The sequence below is a fragment of the Mauremys mutica genome, chromosome 10 (assembly GCF_020497125.1).
Source record: "Mauremys mutica isolate MM-2020 ecotype Southern chromosome 10, ASM2049712v1, whole genome shotgun sequence".
Lineage (NCBI taxonomy): Eukaryota > Metazoa > Chordata > Testudines > Geoemydidae > Mauremys > Mauremys mutica.
This window is the reverse complement of record NC_059081.1, coordinates 10555735-10574609: the sequence shown is the minus strand read 5'-3', so window position 1 is coordinate 10574609 and position 18875 is coordinate 10555735. Positions and strand designations below refer to the sequence as shown.

Here is an 18875-nt window from a genome sequence, read left to right as displayed (position 1 = left end):
CTCTAAGGCTGTGCATCAATATTGGTAGGTTACAGCTGGTGTCTGCAAGTTCATCGCCTTGTGATAAGAGTTTGAGGGACATAGCATTTGCAAATTGATAAGAATTCGTCAGGTTTGTGTTCTCTGAATCTCTCAAGTTTAAAATCAATAAATTGAGACCATCCTCAGACATAAGAAAAAATGTCTAGTGTAGACAAGGCCCCTTAAGATCCCTCACCCTTGCTACCACCAAACCGAGCAGCAACAATGGGACAACTAGCATTAATGCAGACACGGTGCCACCAATACTGGCCTGGATTTCAACCATCAGCTCAAATAGCTCTGCTCCAGGCATGGTTCAGTCAACACAAGGGTTAAAACGCTAGCAGCTGGTCTGGAGATGCACCAGCAGGTAATTAAGAAACAAGGCCGGTGGCTGTCAAGACAATCCAACTCCCACTGAAACTGGTGCAATAAGAACTGGTCACCTATCTCCCTGAGGTTCATTTGAAAATCCACAGCAAAGAAGTCTAGCGCGGAGAAGGCTGACTTGCACATCCACTGCTACCTTAGCTGGATACCAAGATGGGATTCAGGGATAGACTTACACCAGACTTTTTGTCCAAGTCTTTGTAGAAGGGGTTACAAGCCAGCCAGCACTGCATTAAATGCTTTAGTCATTGTTCAAATCCAGGAGACAGAAGAGGATGAGCTCATACTACAAAGAAGGGGCCAGGAAAGGTGACAGACTCCCGCAGGCAGGAAGTCTGACTTTGTCTGTCTCAGGAAGCACTATGCACGTGCATGGAGCACTATAAATAAGAAACAAATGAAGCCGACCTGCCATTTGATCAAAGAAACCAAAATATTCAAAACTATTCATGAAAAGCCCAGCAAGACTGGTAGCTTCATGTGGGAATGGACTTCTGGAATCCTTGACAGTAGAGGGAATATTAAAGCAACATGCCCGCTGTTTAAGAAGTGCCTTCTCTCTAAAGATATCATGAAAGAGTGAGGTCAAGCCAACAATTTTCTAAGATCTCAAGCTCTCTGGCCAGGGATTGTGTTTTTGTTCTGTGCTTGTACAGTGCTTAGCAAAAAAGAGTTGGGCTCTTAGGCTCTATGAAAATACAAACAACAGTTGTGGCACTGTGCACATCAGCAGTAGGAAAATTTGGCGGAGGCCTTCAAGGAGAGGCACTATGACATGAAGATGTCTCAAGGCCACCTGCCTTTAGGACTCTGCGTGGAGAAGAGCCCTGAGGTGGCAGAGCTCAGTTCCACTCTGTTTTACCCATGCTAGGGTGACCAGATGTCCCGATTTTATAGGGACAGTCCTAATTTTGGGGACTCTCTCACATAGGCACCTATTACCCCCCACCTCCTGTCCCGATTTTTGACACTTGCTATCTGGTCAGCCTAACCCATGCCCTGTCTCCAGGATCTGGATTTATTTCTATAAATACTAGCATTCTAGCTAGATTCTTACACTGCCCTCATCATAATAGTATCTGAGCTAGACCGTGTAAAAGGTCCTATAATTGCTTACAGTACTCAGAACAAGATGTGTTTTCCTATTTGAATATACGGAGTTATAAGATCATGAGATTCAGCTGCAGGGTTTTACTCTGTCCCTGACCACCACATCAAGATATATATTTAAGTCTTTCCATTTAGCTTACTCTTTCCTTCTGAGCTTTTCCATTATCTCTAAGCTAGTGATTCCTACAGGTTGTTAGAAGAATCAGCTGTTAAACAGCAAGTTTGTCTCAACCTACTGCCCCACTATAATAAGAGGTGTTGCTCAAGTGACAATTGGGTTTTCAGGAACGCCTAAAATCCACTCTCACTGGCCCCGGGGGGGGTAGGTGTGTAAGTAATGGTCTGTAAGTCACCTACAGGGCAAATGACATTTTGAATAATTTTTTTGTTATTCCTTATGTTCACTCCAAAATCATCGGGAGTTTAAAGAGAGGTAAGAGTGTATTCAAGCTCCTATAAGGCTACTAAGCTGGTTTTGCAACAACAAAAGATAATGCTATTTAAACAATTCTCAGAATGCTTTTTTCATATTTACACCCGGTTATCCATATTGAGTATGACTCAAAAAAAGAACCACTATAGCTGGGTGTGTGGTTTAACTTATACAACTAGCCCCACAACAGCTCACAAAAGCACCAGGGCATTTCACACAATTACACTGAACACACAGTAATCTTCAAACTTGGAAGTCCACTTTTGTGCTGAACAATGCAAATGAACAAGGCACATTTACTACCCAAAAGTGGAACACAGCTTTGCTTCATATGGTGTATCAAAGTTAAACAAAAAAAGGATACTGTCAAAAAGTTACCATTGTTAGGAGAAAACTTTCCTATATTTGTAACGTGGGCCCTGGCTTCCAGTATGAGAAGTGTGAAAGTCTATGCATGCATTTGCACACATTTAACTTATGCATTCATAACTAAGACTGCGTTTTAGTCACGGGTATTTTTAGTAAAAGTCATGGACAGGTCAGGCAGTAAACAAAAATTCACGGGCTTGTGACCTATCCATGACTTATACCAGGAGTGGGCAAACTTTTTGGCCCGAGGGCCACATCGGGATTCCAAAACTGTATGGAGGCCCAGGTAAGGAAGGCTGTGCCTCCCCAAACAGCCTGGTCCCCGCCCCCTGACTGCCCCCCTCAGAACCTCTGACCCATGCAACCCCCCCAGTCCTTGTCCCCTGATGCCCCCTCCCAGGGCCCCCCACACCTAAAAGCCCCCCCGGAACCCCACCTCCCTGCTCCCTGTCCCGATTGCCCCGACTCCTATCCACACCCCCGCACCCTGACAGGCCCCCCAGGACTCCCACCCCATATCCAACCGCCCTCTGCTCCTTGTCCCAATTGCCCCCCCCCTCAAAATCTCCATCCCATCCAACCGCTCTCTGTCCCCTGACTGCCCCTCAGGACCCCCTGCCCCTTATCCAACGCCCGCCCCCCCCCCGGCTCCCTTACCATGCCGCTCAGAGCGGCAGGAGCTCGCAGCCCCGCCACCCAGAGCACTGACAGCGCGGCGAGCTGAGGCTGCGGGGGTGGGGGGACAGCAGGGGAGGGGCCGGGAGCTCGCCTCCCCGGACGGGAGCTCAAGGGCAGGGCAGGACGGTCCTGCAGGCTGGATGTGGCCCGCCAGCTGTAGTTTGCCCACCTCTGTTTTATACTATATAACCTTGACTAAATCAGGGGGACCGGGGCAGGGGGTGGTGGAAAAGAGTGCAGCCCGGGAGGCACCACGGGTGCTGGGGGTGGCAACAGTACACTAACCAGAACCCCCCGCTTGTGCTGGGGGCACAGGTGGTGGCAGGCGGCCCGGGACCCCTGCTGGTTCTTTGGTGGGCGGGGGGCAGTTGGTTGGGCTGGCAGACTCCCTACCTGGCTCTGCACCTCCCCAGAAGCAGCGACATCCCCCTCCCGCAGCTCCTGGAATGGCCAGGCAGCTCTGCATTCTGCCTCCACCCCAAGCACCGGCTCTGCAGTTCCCATTGGCCGGGAAATGCAGCCAACAGGAGCTGCGGGGGCAGTGCCTGCAGGCAGAGGCAGCACACACAGCTGCCTGGCCACGCCTGCACCTAGGAGCTGAGGGATGTTACCGATCTGGGGAGCTTTCCCCCCAACCCCTAGGTAAGCACCACCCAGAGCCCTCACCCCCTCCCGCATCCATCCCTCGGCCCTGAGCCCTGTCCCCCACCCAATCTCCTGCTGCTGCTGGAGGGGGGGGAGAAGGGGCAGTGGCCCAAGACTGCCCCAGCAGTGGCCGGTGCAGCTGACCCTCAGGCGGCCCTTGAGCCAGCCACACTGGCCGCTGCAGACATCACGGAAATCCCAGAAAGTCACGAAATCTGTGACTTCTGTGATCTCTGTGACAAACTCGCAGCCTTAGTCATAATCAAACATATCTATGTGACTTCAGTATTTGCACAGGCATATAGCCAAAATGGCACCTAACTGGCCAAGTGTATGTACAAATATCTGATTTCTACGTGCACAATTGGTATTGGCATGCATAAACCAGGTGTGTGCTACTGCACATACCTACCTTTGAAAGTCTCACTGATGGCAATGTGTATTTTTTGGGGCCATGAAAGTAATTTGGGTTCTAATACAAGTACCAGGAGGTCCTAGCATCCTGCCATGAAAACATGGTCTTCCTGTATGTAATGACTTCTCCAGACTCCCCTAACTCAACTGATGACACCACCAACTCTCCTGCAACTCGTCTTTGAAAGGGACTCCCCACCTTAGCACAGTCACCCTCTCAAGTGTCCTCATTTTGGCACAGCAGCATTTAGTCACTCTTAATAAGAATATTAAGTCATCCTGTGTGTATGAAATAGACCTTGCCTGACAAAAAATCCGTTTTACACGATTCTCCTAATCAGCGTTTAGAAGGACATCAAGACTGCCTTGAAATTCCACACAGTTACGGAGATTATAGACTTTAAATAAGTTCTTATTTCTTTACAAGAGGAGCAACACATATTCCGGGCAGGACAACCCAAAAAAGGTCTTTCACTTGCCAGGGTGAGATGGGAAAGAGCAGGCAATCCTTATAGCCAGACTGGCTTTGCCCATCCTTTTCCTACCAATTCCTATAGCAAATCCTGTGGCAGTGCTTTATGCTGTATTTGCAACTTTCTTTAAAAGTTAGTTCTCTTGGATCTTCCACTACTTTTAAATAGTCACATACTGCCAAAACTGAGAAGGATTTTCCCCGTCTAGACAAATTGAAATAGTCACTCATGACTACTGTTTTCCCTCCTCTAATACACGTTTTTGATTATTTTTTTTAAATGCAATTGCTAGCACACTTGAAATAAGCTGTGCCAGGTACATGTATGAAGGCGTGATAATCATGAATCAGAGACATCTTTTATAACAGGATTTAACAGAAACCACAGCATGGTGAAAGCTACTGTAACGCATACTATAACATATACATACAACGTATATAGGTCATCTCCATTATCACTTCAAAAGTTTTTTTTCCTCCTGCTGATGATAGCTCATCTCAATTGATAGGCCTCTTACAGTTGGTATGGCTACTTCCACCTTTTCATGTTCTCTGTATGTATAAATATCTTCTTGCTGTATGTTCCAGTCTATGCATCCGACGAAGTGGGCGGTAGCCCACGAAAGCTTATGCTCAAATAAATTTGTTAGTCTCTAAGGTGCCACAAGTACTCCTGTTCTTTTTGCGGATACAGACTAACACGGCTGCTACTCTGAAACCTGTATATTGTATTATTATACATGTTCTATAATAATCACCAAAAGCTAAAGGGTAAACCCATATATGAAGGATTCACAAAAACATCTAAAATTAATTTTCCTGGTAGTTTTTTTTTTCCCCAAATCTCTGATATCCAAACAACTTATGTAGACCTACTCAAAAGTGACTAGTGATTTTAGGTGTTCAATGAGAAACACCTCAAAGAGGGCTGATTTTCAGATAGCAGGCAGGCAGCACTATCTGAACACTAGGTCCCTTTAGATTGTCTCATGTTGGGCATGTCAAAATTTGCATCACCCACATTAAGTAGTCACTCTGGAAAATGTAGACCCCTTTGTTTAAGAGAGAAAAAATGTTAATAGGCTTTTTATCTTCCTAGCTCCTCATGTAAACTGCTTTTGACCTTGTGCAATAATTGCTTTCTTTCCACCCACACACACACCTTTTCGTTACCACTGTCTACATTCAGGATGGTGCTGCCTTGATCACTGAGCCATTTGTAACAAATGTCTTGTGAGACAGAAAGTGGTAAGTCAAACAGTCCCCCATTTTTGTTTATGATTAATATCTAAAATAGCTGAAGAAACATTTTAATCAAATCAGATCAGAAACAATGGGGTTCCCCCCCGTTACATGAAGGTATTTAGAACTCTGTATTCTGAAAGCTTCAAGAAAACTGCTGCGTTCTTCATATTTGGACCAAAGAAAGCATAACATTTTGGCCTCAGATTTTAGTAGTCATAAGTAAATCTCCAGTTTATGAATGTACAAAATAAAAATATAAACAGCATCTATGGTACCCATCGGACCAGTAACATGACCTTTTCTTAACCACTGTGGTACTGACAATGCATATAAAAAAAAGGAAGAAGTCTCAACTAATGTAGAGTTAGGATTGCAAATCCCATCTGACTTTTCTACTTATGTTCATTTTTCTTGAGAGAAAAATGGCCCTTTCCTGATCCAAATTATGAAGAGAATCATTAATCCTTACCTCTAGCCTTTTAAGGAACAACACACAGCCAAAAAGCACTGATGCATTTTCAGTTATGATGCATAGTAACTAAAAGGACAAACATCATTTCTTCCTTCCTCCAACAGAAGAGGTGACACAGAGATAACATCATGATATTTATGTTCTACCCTAAAGTTAGGGTACGTCTACACTGCAATCAGAGGTGTAACTGCAACACCAGTTACCATTCCCATGCTACCTCAGCTAAAAATAGCAGTGAAGATACAGCAGTGCAGGTTTTAGGGTAGGCCGTACAAGGCTGCCAAGGACCCTGAGTACGTATTGCATTGCTAGCCCACGCCGCTGTGTTTTCACTGCTAGATTAGGTATCTTACCCACGCTGCAATCACACCTCAAACTGCAGTATAGACATACCCTTAAAATAAGGAACACTATAAACAATACATTAAAGGTAACATGGTATTTGCATAATTCACATTCTAAATCAAGAGGATAGTGAAAAATACCATGGTGATGTCGAAATTTGACTAGTGCCTATTGTTCTGCACAGTACTTAAACTACAGGCATAATATAGCGTTTGTCCTAACAGTTGTTTCAAGCTCTGTGTAACCCATTAATTATACTGCACATCACTGGTTTTAAAATGCTTAGTGAAGGAAAACCTGCACAACTATTTACTAATTAACACACGATTGTAATATGGTCAATTACCAATGCTGACAAAGAATTTTCTCCTTGTTATGAATGTAAAGTTCAATTTCTCATCAAATCCAGCATTGGTGCAACATATTATTTTATTGACATTCTGTTTAATATTTGTCCCAGATATCAATTCATGAATGAACACATTTGTGTAATTTTAAAAATTAAGGGCATGAGAAAAAGAGTGTGTGCCATATTATCTATGGCTAGACAGTAGTTTTGAGGCAGTGTAAAGAGATACAGTATCATTTATTCGATATCTGAGACCAAAGAAAGAAATTGCACTTCACTAATGGGATTTGGGGGGGGGAAGGGATGAACTCTAATAATACTTAGCACTTACAAAATCCTTTATATTGTCAAAGCATTGCACAAACATTACCTACTCAATCCCCATAACATCCCAGCCATGCTGATAAGGAGTATTATCTTAATTTAACAGCAGGAATAACATTCACACAGAGGTTAAGTGATTTGACTATGGCCAGACAGAGGCAGTGTCAGAGCCATTATGAGAATTCACAAATATGTAGATCATGGGGGCATGATCACACTATGCTTCATCTTTAAGTAAAAGAAACCTCTCACCGATGCAGAGCAGGTATTAAAGTCATATCAACACAACCAAAGATAGCACATTGCATTAAAGCTGCCAAAATTGGGATTAACTCTGTCATCTTTGTTTTGCAGGTGCACATATCTCACTGTCCCTCCCTTCACACTACCAGTTCTGCTCCCATGAGCTACCAGGACATTGAAATTAGCTCCATGCTAGTTTCAGTGGCCTGTTGTGTCATAATATTGAAGCTGACTGCCAGAGTCCTTACAAGCCTAGCCCTACCCCAAAAAAGCATAAGCAAAAAAGAAACAAAAATCTCGCAACTGAGAATAATAGCTCGTATACTGAGTTTTTCATCCATAGCCCTCAAACCACTTTATCAAAGGGGCTCAATATCGTTACGCCCCATTTTACAGCTGGAGAAACAGTCACAGAGTTGCTCAAGGTCACACAACTGGCCAGCGGCAGCGCCAGGAGCAGAAAAGGTCTCCCGAGTCCCAGTCTAGTCCTCCAATCACAAGACATTTGCTAATTACCCCAACTCAATCATTTGCTTTTATTTCTTCACAAACATCATCTAAAGGTCATACATGTAAACCATAAGCTTCTCTGGTCAGGACTTTGTAAAGCTGAGCACTCACTTTTGACCCTACAGGTGAAAACCTGGCCTCACTGAAGTCAGTGGGAGTTTTCCCATTGACTTCAATGGAAACAGGATCTCACTCTATACAAGTATCATCAAGCGTACGCCTGTGAACCAAAACCAATTCAAGAGTCAAGGTTTGGTTCTGGAGGGATAGCTGAGATTTTACCCAGGGGATCGCTTTTTGAAATGAACATTTTGAGTTGGGATAGGGACAAAATAGACACATGCACATATCTGTATTTATGAGAGGGTCTAAAGTCCGCAGTGTCCCTATGACACACACAAGAGTACTTGCCACACCAACTCAGACACTATGGTCTACTCTAATAGGCTCAGAAATGGTCTGGGAACCAGGAGCTCCTGAATTCTAATCCTGACCCTGTCACCTATGTGTAGAACGTCTTCAGAAAAGTCAAACTGTCTGAGCTCAGTTTCCCTATCGGTAAAATGATGCCAACAGCATTCAGTCACCTACCTCCGAGGGATGTTGTGAGGGTCAGTCAATGTTTGCAAAGTACTCCAGAGATGTGGAATGCTGTAGAAGCGGTAATTATCCTGCCTCTGGCACAGTCTACACCTTATGCACCACAAGAAGGTTTACTTTCCACCTTATCAGTTGGGCAATATTGTGCACTGAAGGAAGATGCCTTCCTGACTCCTACAACCACCAGGTTTTGCCCTGAGTTATAAGATTTAATCAATCATTTGATATACTGAAAAGGGAAGTATCTTTAAAAGGTATACCACAGCACTATGTGGTTGCACACAATTTGATTATCATATTACTTGGACATCCGTAAGGAAGACTTTACAAATAACACAGATTATTGCAGTAACTTTCCTGATATAATTCACTGCATTAGGAATAATCATTTGCTTTCTGGTGCTTTTCTTTAGAGGATCATAAAGTTCTTTACAGAGGCATGTGAACCATCTCCATTTTACAGATGGGAAACCTGAGCTAGAAAGAGGTTAAAATCTAGATTTTCAAAAGCAGCCTCTAATTTGGGGCACTTAACTCAGATTTTTAGAAGTGCCGAGCACCTTACAATGCCAGTTGACATCAAAGAGAAAGCTGCAGGTGCTCAGCACTTCTGGAAAAATCTCAGAAGTCCACACCCCAAAATTGAGGTTACTTACGAAAATCAGGACCTTCGTTACCAGTCCAATGTAACAGAGCAAGTCAGGGCTGGAAATGGTCTCCTGATTCCTTATCCTCTGCTCTAATTACTAGTTAACACTATCTTCACTAAAATCAAGACTAAGACCCTGATCCTACAAAGTCTCATGCAAACGTTTAACTTTATGGTAAATTAGTGAGTGCATAAAGTTAATCACAGACTTTGCTGTATCAAGACCATAGGCTAATTTATTTTTATTTTTTTTACCTTGAAGTAAAATTTCAAGAGGACACACACCTTCAAGTTCAAGATAACGAAAATTGGAAGAAAGAATTTAAATTACTTGTACACACTGATGGGTAAAGCATCAGTACAATCAACAGCTCAATTAAGACATCTGTTCAGTGTGCAGCAGCAAAGAGCAAATAAAGCGTTGGGGTACATTAAGAAGGAGAGTGAGAATAATGTGGATAAATTATAATGGCACCATGTAATTTCACTTAGAATACCACATTCACTTTTGCTCATCTTATCTCAAAAAGGACATGACTGTAATAAAAAAGATCCAGAGAAAGGCAACAAGAATTTTAGAGTCAGAGAGTGCTATACAAAGAGATTTAGAAGATTTAAGATTATTTCATCTGGAAAAGAGAAGAGGAATTATGACAGCTGGCTACATATAGAAAGGGAATGGTATAATGATCTCCAATCTGATAAGAAAAAAGAGGAAATAGATATAAGAATTTGTATTTATTTTTAAAGACCTAGGATCAAACTCATCACTGGTGTAACTCCACTAGCATAATCTTGGTCCAAATTGTATAATCAACCTGGGACTTTCACTGCCACAGCTATTATTGAGACAAATGCTTCACATACTAAAGAGGAGCCTGATACAAAACCTTGAATCAAGACATCTTCAAATTTTAGAAAGAGTTTGGCTCCACAGTTCAGCTTCACTTCAATTAGACACTTACACAGCTACAAATGCTAGTGAACTCTGTGCTTCAGGTACATGCAACCAGCTGTGCAGAATGTGTAGTTCTTTTCCGTCATTCTTTGAACCAACGGATATCTAGGCCACTGTCAGAAGCAAGAGATTAGTCTAGATGGGCCAATAGTTCTGTCCTAGAACAGCAACTCCAACATTATGTTTTAATTTCCAATGCAATGGGGGCAATCCTCACACCATAAAAATTCTAGCAATTCTGCCACTTGCTTCATATAGTTGTATTTCTGCCATGTATTTTGGATTGTCTGCGCATGAGAAAATAAACACCGTTTATCATTAATTATTAACTTTTTTGTAAAGAGAAGGGAAAGAAATATATTTCTACTAAATCAGTTCAACAAAAGAGTGAATGCAAGTATTCATGTTAACCAATCTTTTTACATATTTATACTAAACTTTCAAAGAATCAGTTTTAAAAGCATCTTTTTGCAGGCCTATGAGTCTAAGGTACAAAACAGCATTATTTTGCCATTCTCTTTCATAGAATTTAAACGTAATGTGCCTAGATATCCTGGATGTGCTGTCATACAATTTGTCACTCAGTGCCCAGTTAAAGTTTAAGATTTCCACATTGTTTTGGATATCTGTAATCGGAGTACACACATACAAACGTATCATGGAAAAAGCTATAGAAAGTAACTATACAGACATCTTTAATAAATCCATTTTCAGTGGTAATGTTTATTTTTTATAGAAATTTATGATTTAAAAGAGGCAATGTCACCAAATCAGATCTCCTTAAAAGGAATTTCAACAGAATAAGCCACACTTCATCATGCAGGAACTTTTGTTTCTAATTAGTTACTATGTGAACTGATCAATCAAAAAAAGAAATTAATCTAATACGTAATATTGATCACAGAAATATTCCCTTGACCATTAATAATAGTGTCTCTCATATTTTACAAAGTTATAAAGAAATACGTATAGATTATTTCATTGGCAGAATGGAAATGTTTTTAGAAGGTGGGGAGAGTACATTATGAAAAAAATAGGTGAAAGGAAACAAAATAAAAGAAGAAAATCACCCTGTTTTGAAAATAAAGCCCCCAAAGGAAAAATGGAGAAACAATTCAAAGTTCACCTCAGCAACTGGCAAAGTCAGAAGGGGCCAGATACCCCAGAGTAAAGCCATGTGAGACACAAAATGTCAAAGCTAATTGCCTCAGGGCCAGCAGTCTCCTCAGGGGAATTTTTTCTACATAGAATACCCTACGGTGTTGCAGTATTTACATATTCTCTAGTTATTTTATATTTCTATGACATATACAAACATACCTATAGAATCTAAAGGATATTGTTTAAAAATGCATTTACTTAGCACAAAGTTAAACCCATTTTGTAGCAGGTTTGAAATGCCAATGCCTCCTCCATCTAATAGCACGATTACCCTGAGTGTTGGATGTCCCTGCAGCATTATAGCCTTATGTTATAAAACATTTCAAAGGATCCCCTCAGGACTACACACCTTTAATACCTGAAAGGATCATTAAATATAAATATATTTGTATAGACTGTTCTATAATGATTATATAATATTACAGGGTGCCAGCCGTAGATGCATCCCATGTGATATCGTAATATTTTAAAAGCAGCAAAGAGTCCCGTGGCACCTTATAGACTAACAGACGTACTGGAGCATGAGCTTTCGTGGGTGAGTACCCACTTCGTCGGAAAGCTCATGCTCCAATACATCTGTTAGTCTATAAGGTCCCACAGGACTCTCTGCTGCTTTTACAGATCCAGACTAACACGGCTACCCCTCTGATACACTAAAATATTGCAAGTATCCATCCCAAGTGCAAAAAGTGCTGTTGATGGGGAAAGGCTTTGGTATTTCAAACCTGCTGCAATATATACACGTTTACATTTTACCCAAAGCTTAACCCAACTCTGCCCCTTTTGCAGCTGACTTGAAATCCCCCAGCCCTTTCTCATCAGCAACACTTTTCTGCACTTGAAACTGGATGCCCTGGAATATTGCACCACCACGCAGGATGCATGTCAGAGGGCCACTCCGGAGTGTTATATAAACCCCCCCACCCGGCCCCCGAACAGCCCATACACGGCACGCAGGTAGGAAATCTGACAGGGGTCATCGGGGGGCGGCGGGGAAGGGGCCAGGCGTGTGTGTGTGTTGCGGGCGGCGTGAAGCGCCAGCGCCCGCACCTTGGCGGCGGCGGGGGACCGCGAGCCCAGCCACAGCCGCCGGCCGGGCAGCGGCTGCCCCAGCAGGAGCCGCTGGGGACTCGCCTGCAGGCTCCCGGCGAAGTTCAACTTCAGCGGCGGCTGCCAGAACTGCCCGGGCAACTTGCTGCCGCGCAGCCACGGTGAGAGCGAGCGCGGCACACGGGGGGGGGGGCGGCTCCCCCCCCCGCGCCCCCCCGCCCGCGCCCCTGCCTGCGGGCAGCCCCCGCCAGGCGCCTACCAGGAGTCCGAGCAGCAGCATCCTCCTCCCCGCAGAGCGCTCCGTGCCCAGCCGGAGCCGCCCCCCTCTCGTGCTGCGGCTGCCGGCGGCGGCTGCCACGTCTGGCTACGCATGCGCACTCCACGGGGAGCCCCGCTCCCGGGGAGGAGGGAAGGGGCGCGCGGCATGCCGGGGGTTGTAGTTTTGTCCTGGCGGCGTGGCGCGTGGCAGGGGCGCGTGGCAGATGGGGAAAGAGAAGAGCAGCAGCAACTCTCCTCCCCCGGGCAATTGCTTGACACCGAGTGCCTGGGGGCTCGGTCTGCAGAGAGCACGTGCACAGTCAGAGGGGCACCGTGCTGCCCCCCCCAGGACTGCTCAGGGCCCCCACACACCGTCCCCACCCAGGCAAACCACAGGCAGCTCAGGCTGGAGCCCAGGCGTGTTGCCGGTCCTGGGGTATCCCCGGGGGTCTGAGCCCATCTCAGCTGAGGTTTTGCTCAGAGGCGGGACCATGCGGTACGGCCACCCCGAAATGACCAAAAATCATGAGTCAGACACCCCCGCCCGCCCTGCTGCAAGAGGTTAGGCCAGACAATTGATCAGATTGCGGTGGCTGGGCTGGTTTGATTTTTGAACTCGCCCTGCCCACATGTGTGTGAGACAGAGAATCAGTGCTGCCAAGGCCCCCAAATGGAGCGAGTACGGTGATTTTGGCCTCCATTGCTGGAGTTCTCGGTGGCATGGGGCTTCCAGCTTCTCCCCAACATGCTGATTAATTAATTCCATGTCATGCTCCCCCCGCCCCACCCACCAGCTCCACTCCTGCCCAGCAAGTGATTCTGCCACAAATCAATTCTGGCTAAGGTGACCAGACAGCAAGTGTGAAAAATCGGGATGGGGGTAGGGGGTAATAGGAGTCTATATAAGGAAAACACCCTAATTCTGCCCCTCAGCCCCTACATCTGCTAAACTAATGGGAGGGATGGCTGGGGACAGAATTTATGAGAGGAGTGGGGGACAGGATTAATTGCTGGTCATGGAGCGGGCAGATGTGAGGATGAGAGACCAAAATCACCTTACCCAATACCTTTGGGAGAATGAGCTCTCTAATTGCTAACACATTGGAGATGGGTAGAAGAAGTTAAAAAAAAAGCCGAAAAACCCACAAATTCATCTTTGTATCAAAATCTCATAATTTTGGGGCCAATTTAATTACTTCTGATCTCTTTCAGGGTGCAAGGGGTCCAAGGCATGATTTTTTATCTCGAGGCTGGCATTACTGCCCACCAGGCTGTGTGGAGCCCCCTTAGTCGGCACTGCCCAGGGCAAGGAGTTGAGACATGCACATCTCCAAATGTCTGCACCTCCCCAGGCTTCTCTCAGGTAGGAGGGTACTGGGGAGCTGCAGACATTTAGAGCTGTGCCACATCTCAATTCCTTCCCCTGGGCAATGCAGTGTGAGGGGGAGCCACTCAGCAATGCATATCCAGAACTCTTATGCATATCCAGAACTCAGCAATGCATATCCCTTCCCATGCTGACTGGCCCTCTTTTAGGGGGGACAGGCCCCAGTTTTCAGTAACTATGTTGATCCTTTTTCCATTTGGTCTCTGTACAAAAAGAAGGCTGGTTTGTTGTTAAGTCACTACACCTGTGACTTAGAAGCCTGTGATTTAACAGATCTGGGTTCAGTTCCTGACTCTACCCACAGTCATGAGTGAGTTTAGGCAAAGTATTTAACTTCTCTGTGCCACAGTTCCCCATCTGTAAAATGGGAATAATAGTACTTTCTCCCAGTCTGTCTCATCTATAATAATAATTATTAATAATAAAGGGCTACTCTTGTTCAGTGTATTTCAATGGTGTATCTTTATTTTTCTTATCTTTTCAAATGTGCCTATTTGCAGCTCTTGGATGTTATCAGGAACATTGCCTCCTGTACCTCAATCCCCTCTCCAAAATGTTTATCTTAATCTATGCAATCCGCCCCACTCCCACCATCACCATATTCTTGGTGGCTCTACCCTTGTCATCAGCTCTCACCCCTACTCTATTCTTCACCCTGGGAAGTCTTTGCTAGCTCTGCCTAGTTTTACAACAAGAGGAGGGGAGGATAAGTAAAGAGGAGTAAGAAAAGGTGGGGTGAGGATTGAGGGGGTAGTGGGTTAGGAAATGGGACCCTCAACCTCAAAGAATAATCTCACTAGGTGCCCCCAAAATCCTAAAGTCATCTCTGAATGTCCTCATGTGTTGGTGACAACCTAAAACTGCAAATAAATAAATGCTAGTATCCATTTGTGAAATGTTCATTTTGATCTTTATAGCTGAATGATCACTTCATCCAGATTAGAAAATCTCCTGAGCGTTTTCCAGCTCAGGCATAAACAGAGAGGCAGCTCTCTATCTAGCAAACAAGGACAGTGAGCTCTGCTAGGAATCTTAATGTCAAGAGAGGTCACACAGGTTATAATTGACTCTTATTAGCCTTCCACAAACAGCACAGTTCTTTACCTACAGCCAAGCGGGAAGGTGTGACATTTTTACTTCCCTTGGAAATATCAAAAGAAATCAAAGACATCACTCACAGTCTGATGCTTACAACTGACGTGAGAGGAAAACCCATCAGCACTAATCGGAGGCAAATTCTGGGAAGTAATTTGTAGATCCATACAGCTGACTGATCACTTCAAGTGGTGATCAAAGCTACTGAAATCAACTCCTCCCACCGCTAGGGAGCTAATAATATAAACTAGAAACATATGTAGAGAAAGTTATTATTATAATTATTTATATTGCTGTAGCATTCTGATACATTCATATGTACACAGACATAGCACAAAGACAATTCTTGCCCTAATCATCCAGTCCCTGCTGGGTGACTTTAGGCAAGTCATTTCACTTTTCCGTGCTCAGTTTCTCCATCTGTAAAAGGGGGGGATAATGACACTTCTTTCCTTTGTACAGTGCTTTAAGAGCTAGATATTTATTATTATATTATTAATTATTACTACTATTATTATTTTAATAATAATGGATTTACAATCTAGTGTTCTCCTTTTGCAAAGCTAGCAAATTCCACTTCTTGCAAAAGAGGTTAAGATATTAGGATAGTTAGGATTTACATTTATGTTATGGCTTTATCATAAAAGCTAGCAAAGATATAATAAGTTGATACATCCAAAGTATATAAAGAGTTAATTTACAATAACTCCTCACGTAACGTCCTCCCGCTTAACGTTAATTCAAAGTTACGTTATTGCTCAATTGGGGAACAGGCTCGTTTAAAGTTGTGCAATGCTCCCTTATAACGTCATTTGGCTGCCTGCTCTGTAAACTGCTTGTAAGATTCTGTGAAAGGGCAGCAACTTTACAAGGGAGCATTGCACAAGTTCCTCTTCTCCTACTCCTCCATATATAATGCCTTTTGTCTGCCCAAAAAAAATTTCCTTGGAACCTAACCCCCCACATTTACATTAAATCTTATGGGAAAATTGGATTTGTTTAACATCGTTTCACTTAAAGTTGCATTTTTCAGAAACATAACTACAACATTAAGTGAGGAGTTACTTGTACTTCTTTTATGTGGCACCTCTATTACTCGAGGTTTGCAACCATGGTAGCCTTTTCTTTATGGTCCTCTGATAATCTCTTTGTGGTTGAATAGTCCTTTTGATCCACCCAGGATATCACACAGTCTATCCAAGATCTTTTTCTCTCTTGTGTTCTTTTTCCATCAGTGTTCCCTTCTAGTGCCCATAAATATGCATCGCCCATTGAACCTAATGTGCTCTGCAAATCAAATCTCTTTTTTCCTAAGATTTCTAGCAAGGGTTTGCTGAGTTTCAATAATCTGCAATACTTTTTCATTGGTTACACAGTCCATCCATGATATTTTCAGAATTCTTTTTTAACAGCATCATATGAAGAATTGTAGTTTCTTTATTATTTATTGTTTGAATGTCCATGTTTCACAGCCATAATTTAAAACAGACAAAATGTAAGTTTTTAAGAATTAGAATTTAGTTTTCAGATTTATGTTCCTTCCCATCAGATGTTTATTCCTCCAGAACAGGGGTCGGCAACCTTTCAGCAGCAGTGTGCCGAGTCTTCATGTATACATTCTAATTTAAGGCTTTGAGTGCCGGTAATACATTTGAACGTTTTTTAGAAGGTCTCTCTATAAGTCTATAATATATAACTAAACTACTGTTATATGTAAAGTAAACAAGGTTTTCAAGATGTTTCAGAAGCTTTATTTAAAATTAAATTAAAATTCAGATCTTATTAGTTTAGTGTGATCCTTGCCCTTGCTTTTCCTTGCTGAGTTTTCCAATGTCTGGCGGCACCTATTTAGATACTTTAAGCTGCACACAGGCTTCTGAGTTTTAAGTTGATAACCAGCTGGCAGAAGGTCAGCGGCTGGTACCCCGATCCGCAGCTGAGGTGAGTGGACCTGGCAACTGGTAGAGCTGAGCAGGGCCGGAAGCCTGGACCCTGTCTGGCAGGGGGCCTGCGCTGGAACTCCAACTGGAAGCTGAGCGGACCCCGGCTGGCAAAGGGCCAGCAGCCAGAACCCCAGAGCAGCGGAGGGCTGACCGCCAGAGCTCTGGAGTTTCCACCACTGGCTCCCACCAGCTGGGGTCTCAGCCCGCTGCCAGCCTGGGGTTCCATCCCCCAGGCCAGCAGCTGGGCTGAGTGGGACCGGCGGCAGGACCCCAGCTGGCAGGAGCCAGCAGCGGGAACCCCAGAGCAGGAGCAGGCTGAGCAGCTCAGCCCACCGCCGCTCTGGGATTTTGGCTGCTGGCTCCTTGCCAGCTGGGGTCTCAGCCCGCTGCCAGCCTGGGGTTCCTTCCCCCAGGCCAGCAGCGGGTGCTGAGTGGGACCCCGGCTGGCAGGAGCCAGCAGCGGGAACCCCAGAGCAGGAGCAGGCTGAGCAGCTCAGCCCGCCACGCGCGCCGTGAAAAATCGGCTCGTGTTTCACCTTTGGCACGCATGCTGTAGGTTGCCGACCCCTGCTCCAGAACATCTCTTTCACTTTTGCTATTCTAGGGCTGACTTCAAGATCTAAACTTCCATCTTCTGTAATGATGCTTCCAAAGGAGCAATAATTTGTCACTTGCTTTATGGCTGAGTCATTCACTGAAATCCTGCACATTTACCCAGGCTCCCTGCCAACCACCATAGTTTTTGTCTCATCCACATTCAACTCTAGCCCATATTCTTTGCCTGTTCATCTAGAATCTCCACTAACTTCATCAGACTTTCTTCTGAATCAGTCAACAGCACTGTGTCGCCTGCATAGTGAACATTATTCACCCATTTTTCATACATCTTAATATCTTCTGTTTCTTCAACTGATCAAACACTCACTATGAATGTTGAATAAAGTTGGTGACATTATGCCACCTTGTATCACTCTTCTCTTGATTTCTATTAGATTGTCATTTTCATCTCCCATTATAGTCACACTCTGATTCCAGTATAATTGTTTTATTACTCAGAGTTCATATCCCTCAGTCCCTACAGATCTTACTATATTGAGCAATCTGTAGTAGTAGATTCTGTCAAATGCTTTTTGAAAACCAATGAAATGCAAATAGACTGTTTTCCCCATTTCAGTGGATCTTTCTAATATGAGCTTCAAGTTCATAATGGTGTTTATCATGCCCTTTCCATACCTGATGCTGTAAAGTTGTTCACTTATTTCCTTATCAGTCTTGAACAACTCACAAAAGTATCTTAAAGGCATGCGATTCTAGGCTGGTTGTTCTGTAGTATTTACAATCCATCACATTGTTCTTTTGAGGGATTTGAATACACAGTGAGGTTGTAAAATCTTCTGGTAATTATGTCTCAAACATATTCTTCATTATCTCTGATAGGGCTTTCAAGTCTTCATCTCCTATGCTTTTGAACAATTCAGCTGGTATTCCATCACAACCTAGTGCTTTTCCGTTCAAAAGTCTTCTTATTAAGGCCATGATTTCCTCATCCATTATTGGTAGGTGCGATAGGGCTAATGGTTCTGCAGGAGAAATAGGACCTGCCTGGCCCTTGATGGCCTGAGAGGCTATATCTGGGAGCAATCAAATGATCCAGGTGGTGCTCCTTTAGCTAATTAGAATTGGAACCGCTGAGTTAGGAGGCTGCTAGAATAGTGAAAGAGGAAATTGCCGTAGGGAAAGAGAGCTCTCTTCAG

General features: G+C 44.0%; 1 protein-coding gene across 1 annotated transcript in view; it reads right to left on the bottom strand.

The window, feature by feature from the left end:
- The window catches only part of PDIA5 (protein disulfide isomerase family A member 5), a 128874-nt gene extending 116087 nt beyond the window's left edge, over positions 1-12787 (bottom strand). The window contains exon 1 of the mRNA XM_045032179.1: positions 12698-12787. Coding sequence (XP_044888114.1) covers positions 12698-12718 — 21 coding nt within the window. The 5' untranslated portion in view covers positions 12719-12787. The remainder of the gene's footprint in view (positions 1-12697) is intronic.
- Positions 12788-18875: the final 6088 nt, after the last annotated feature.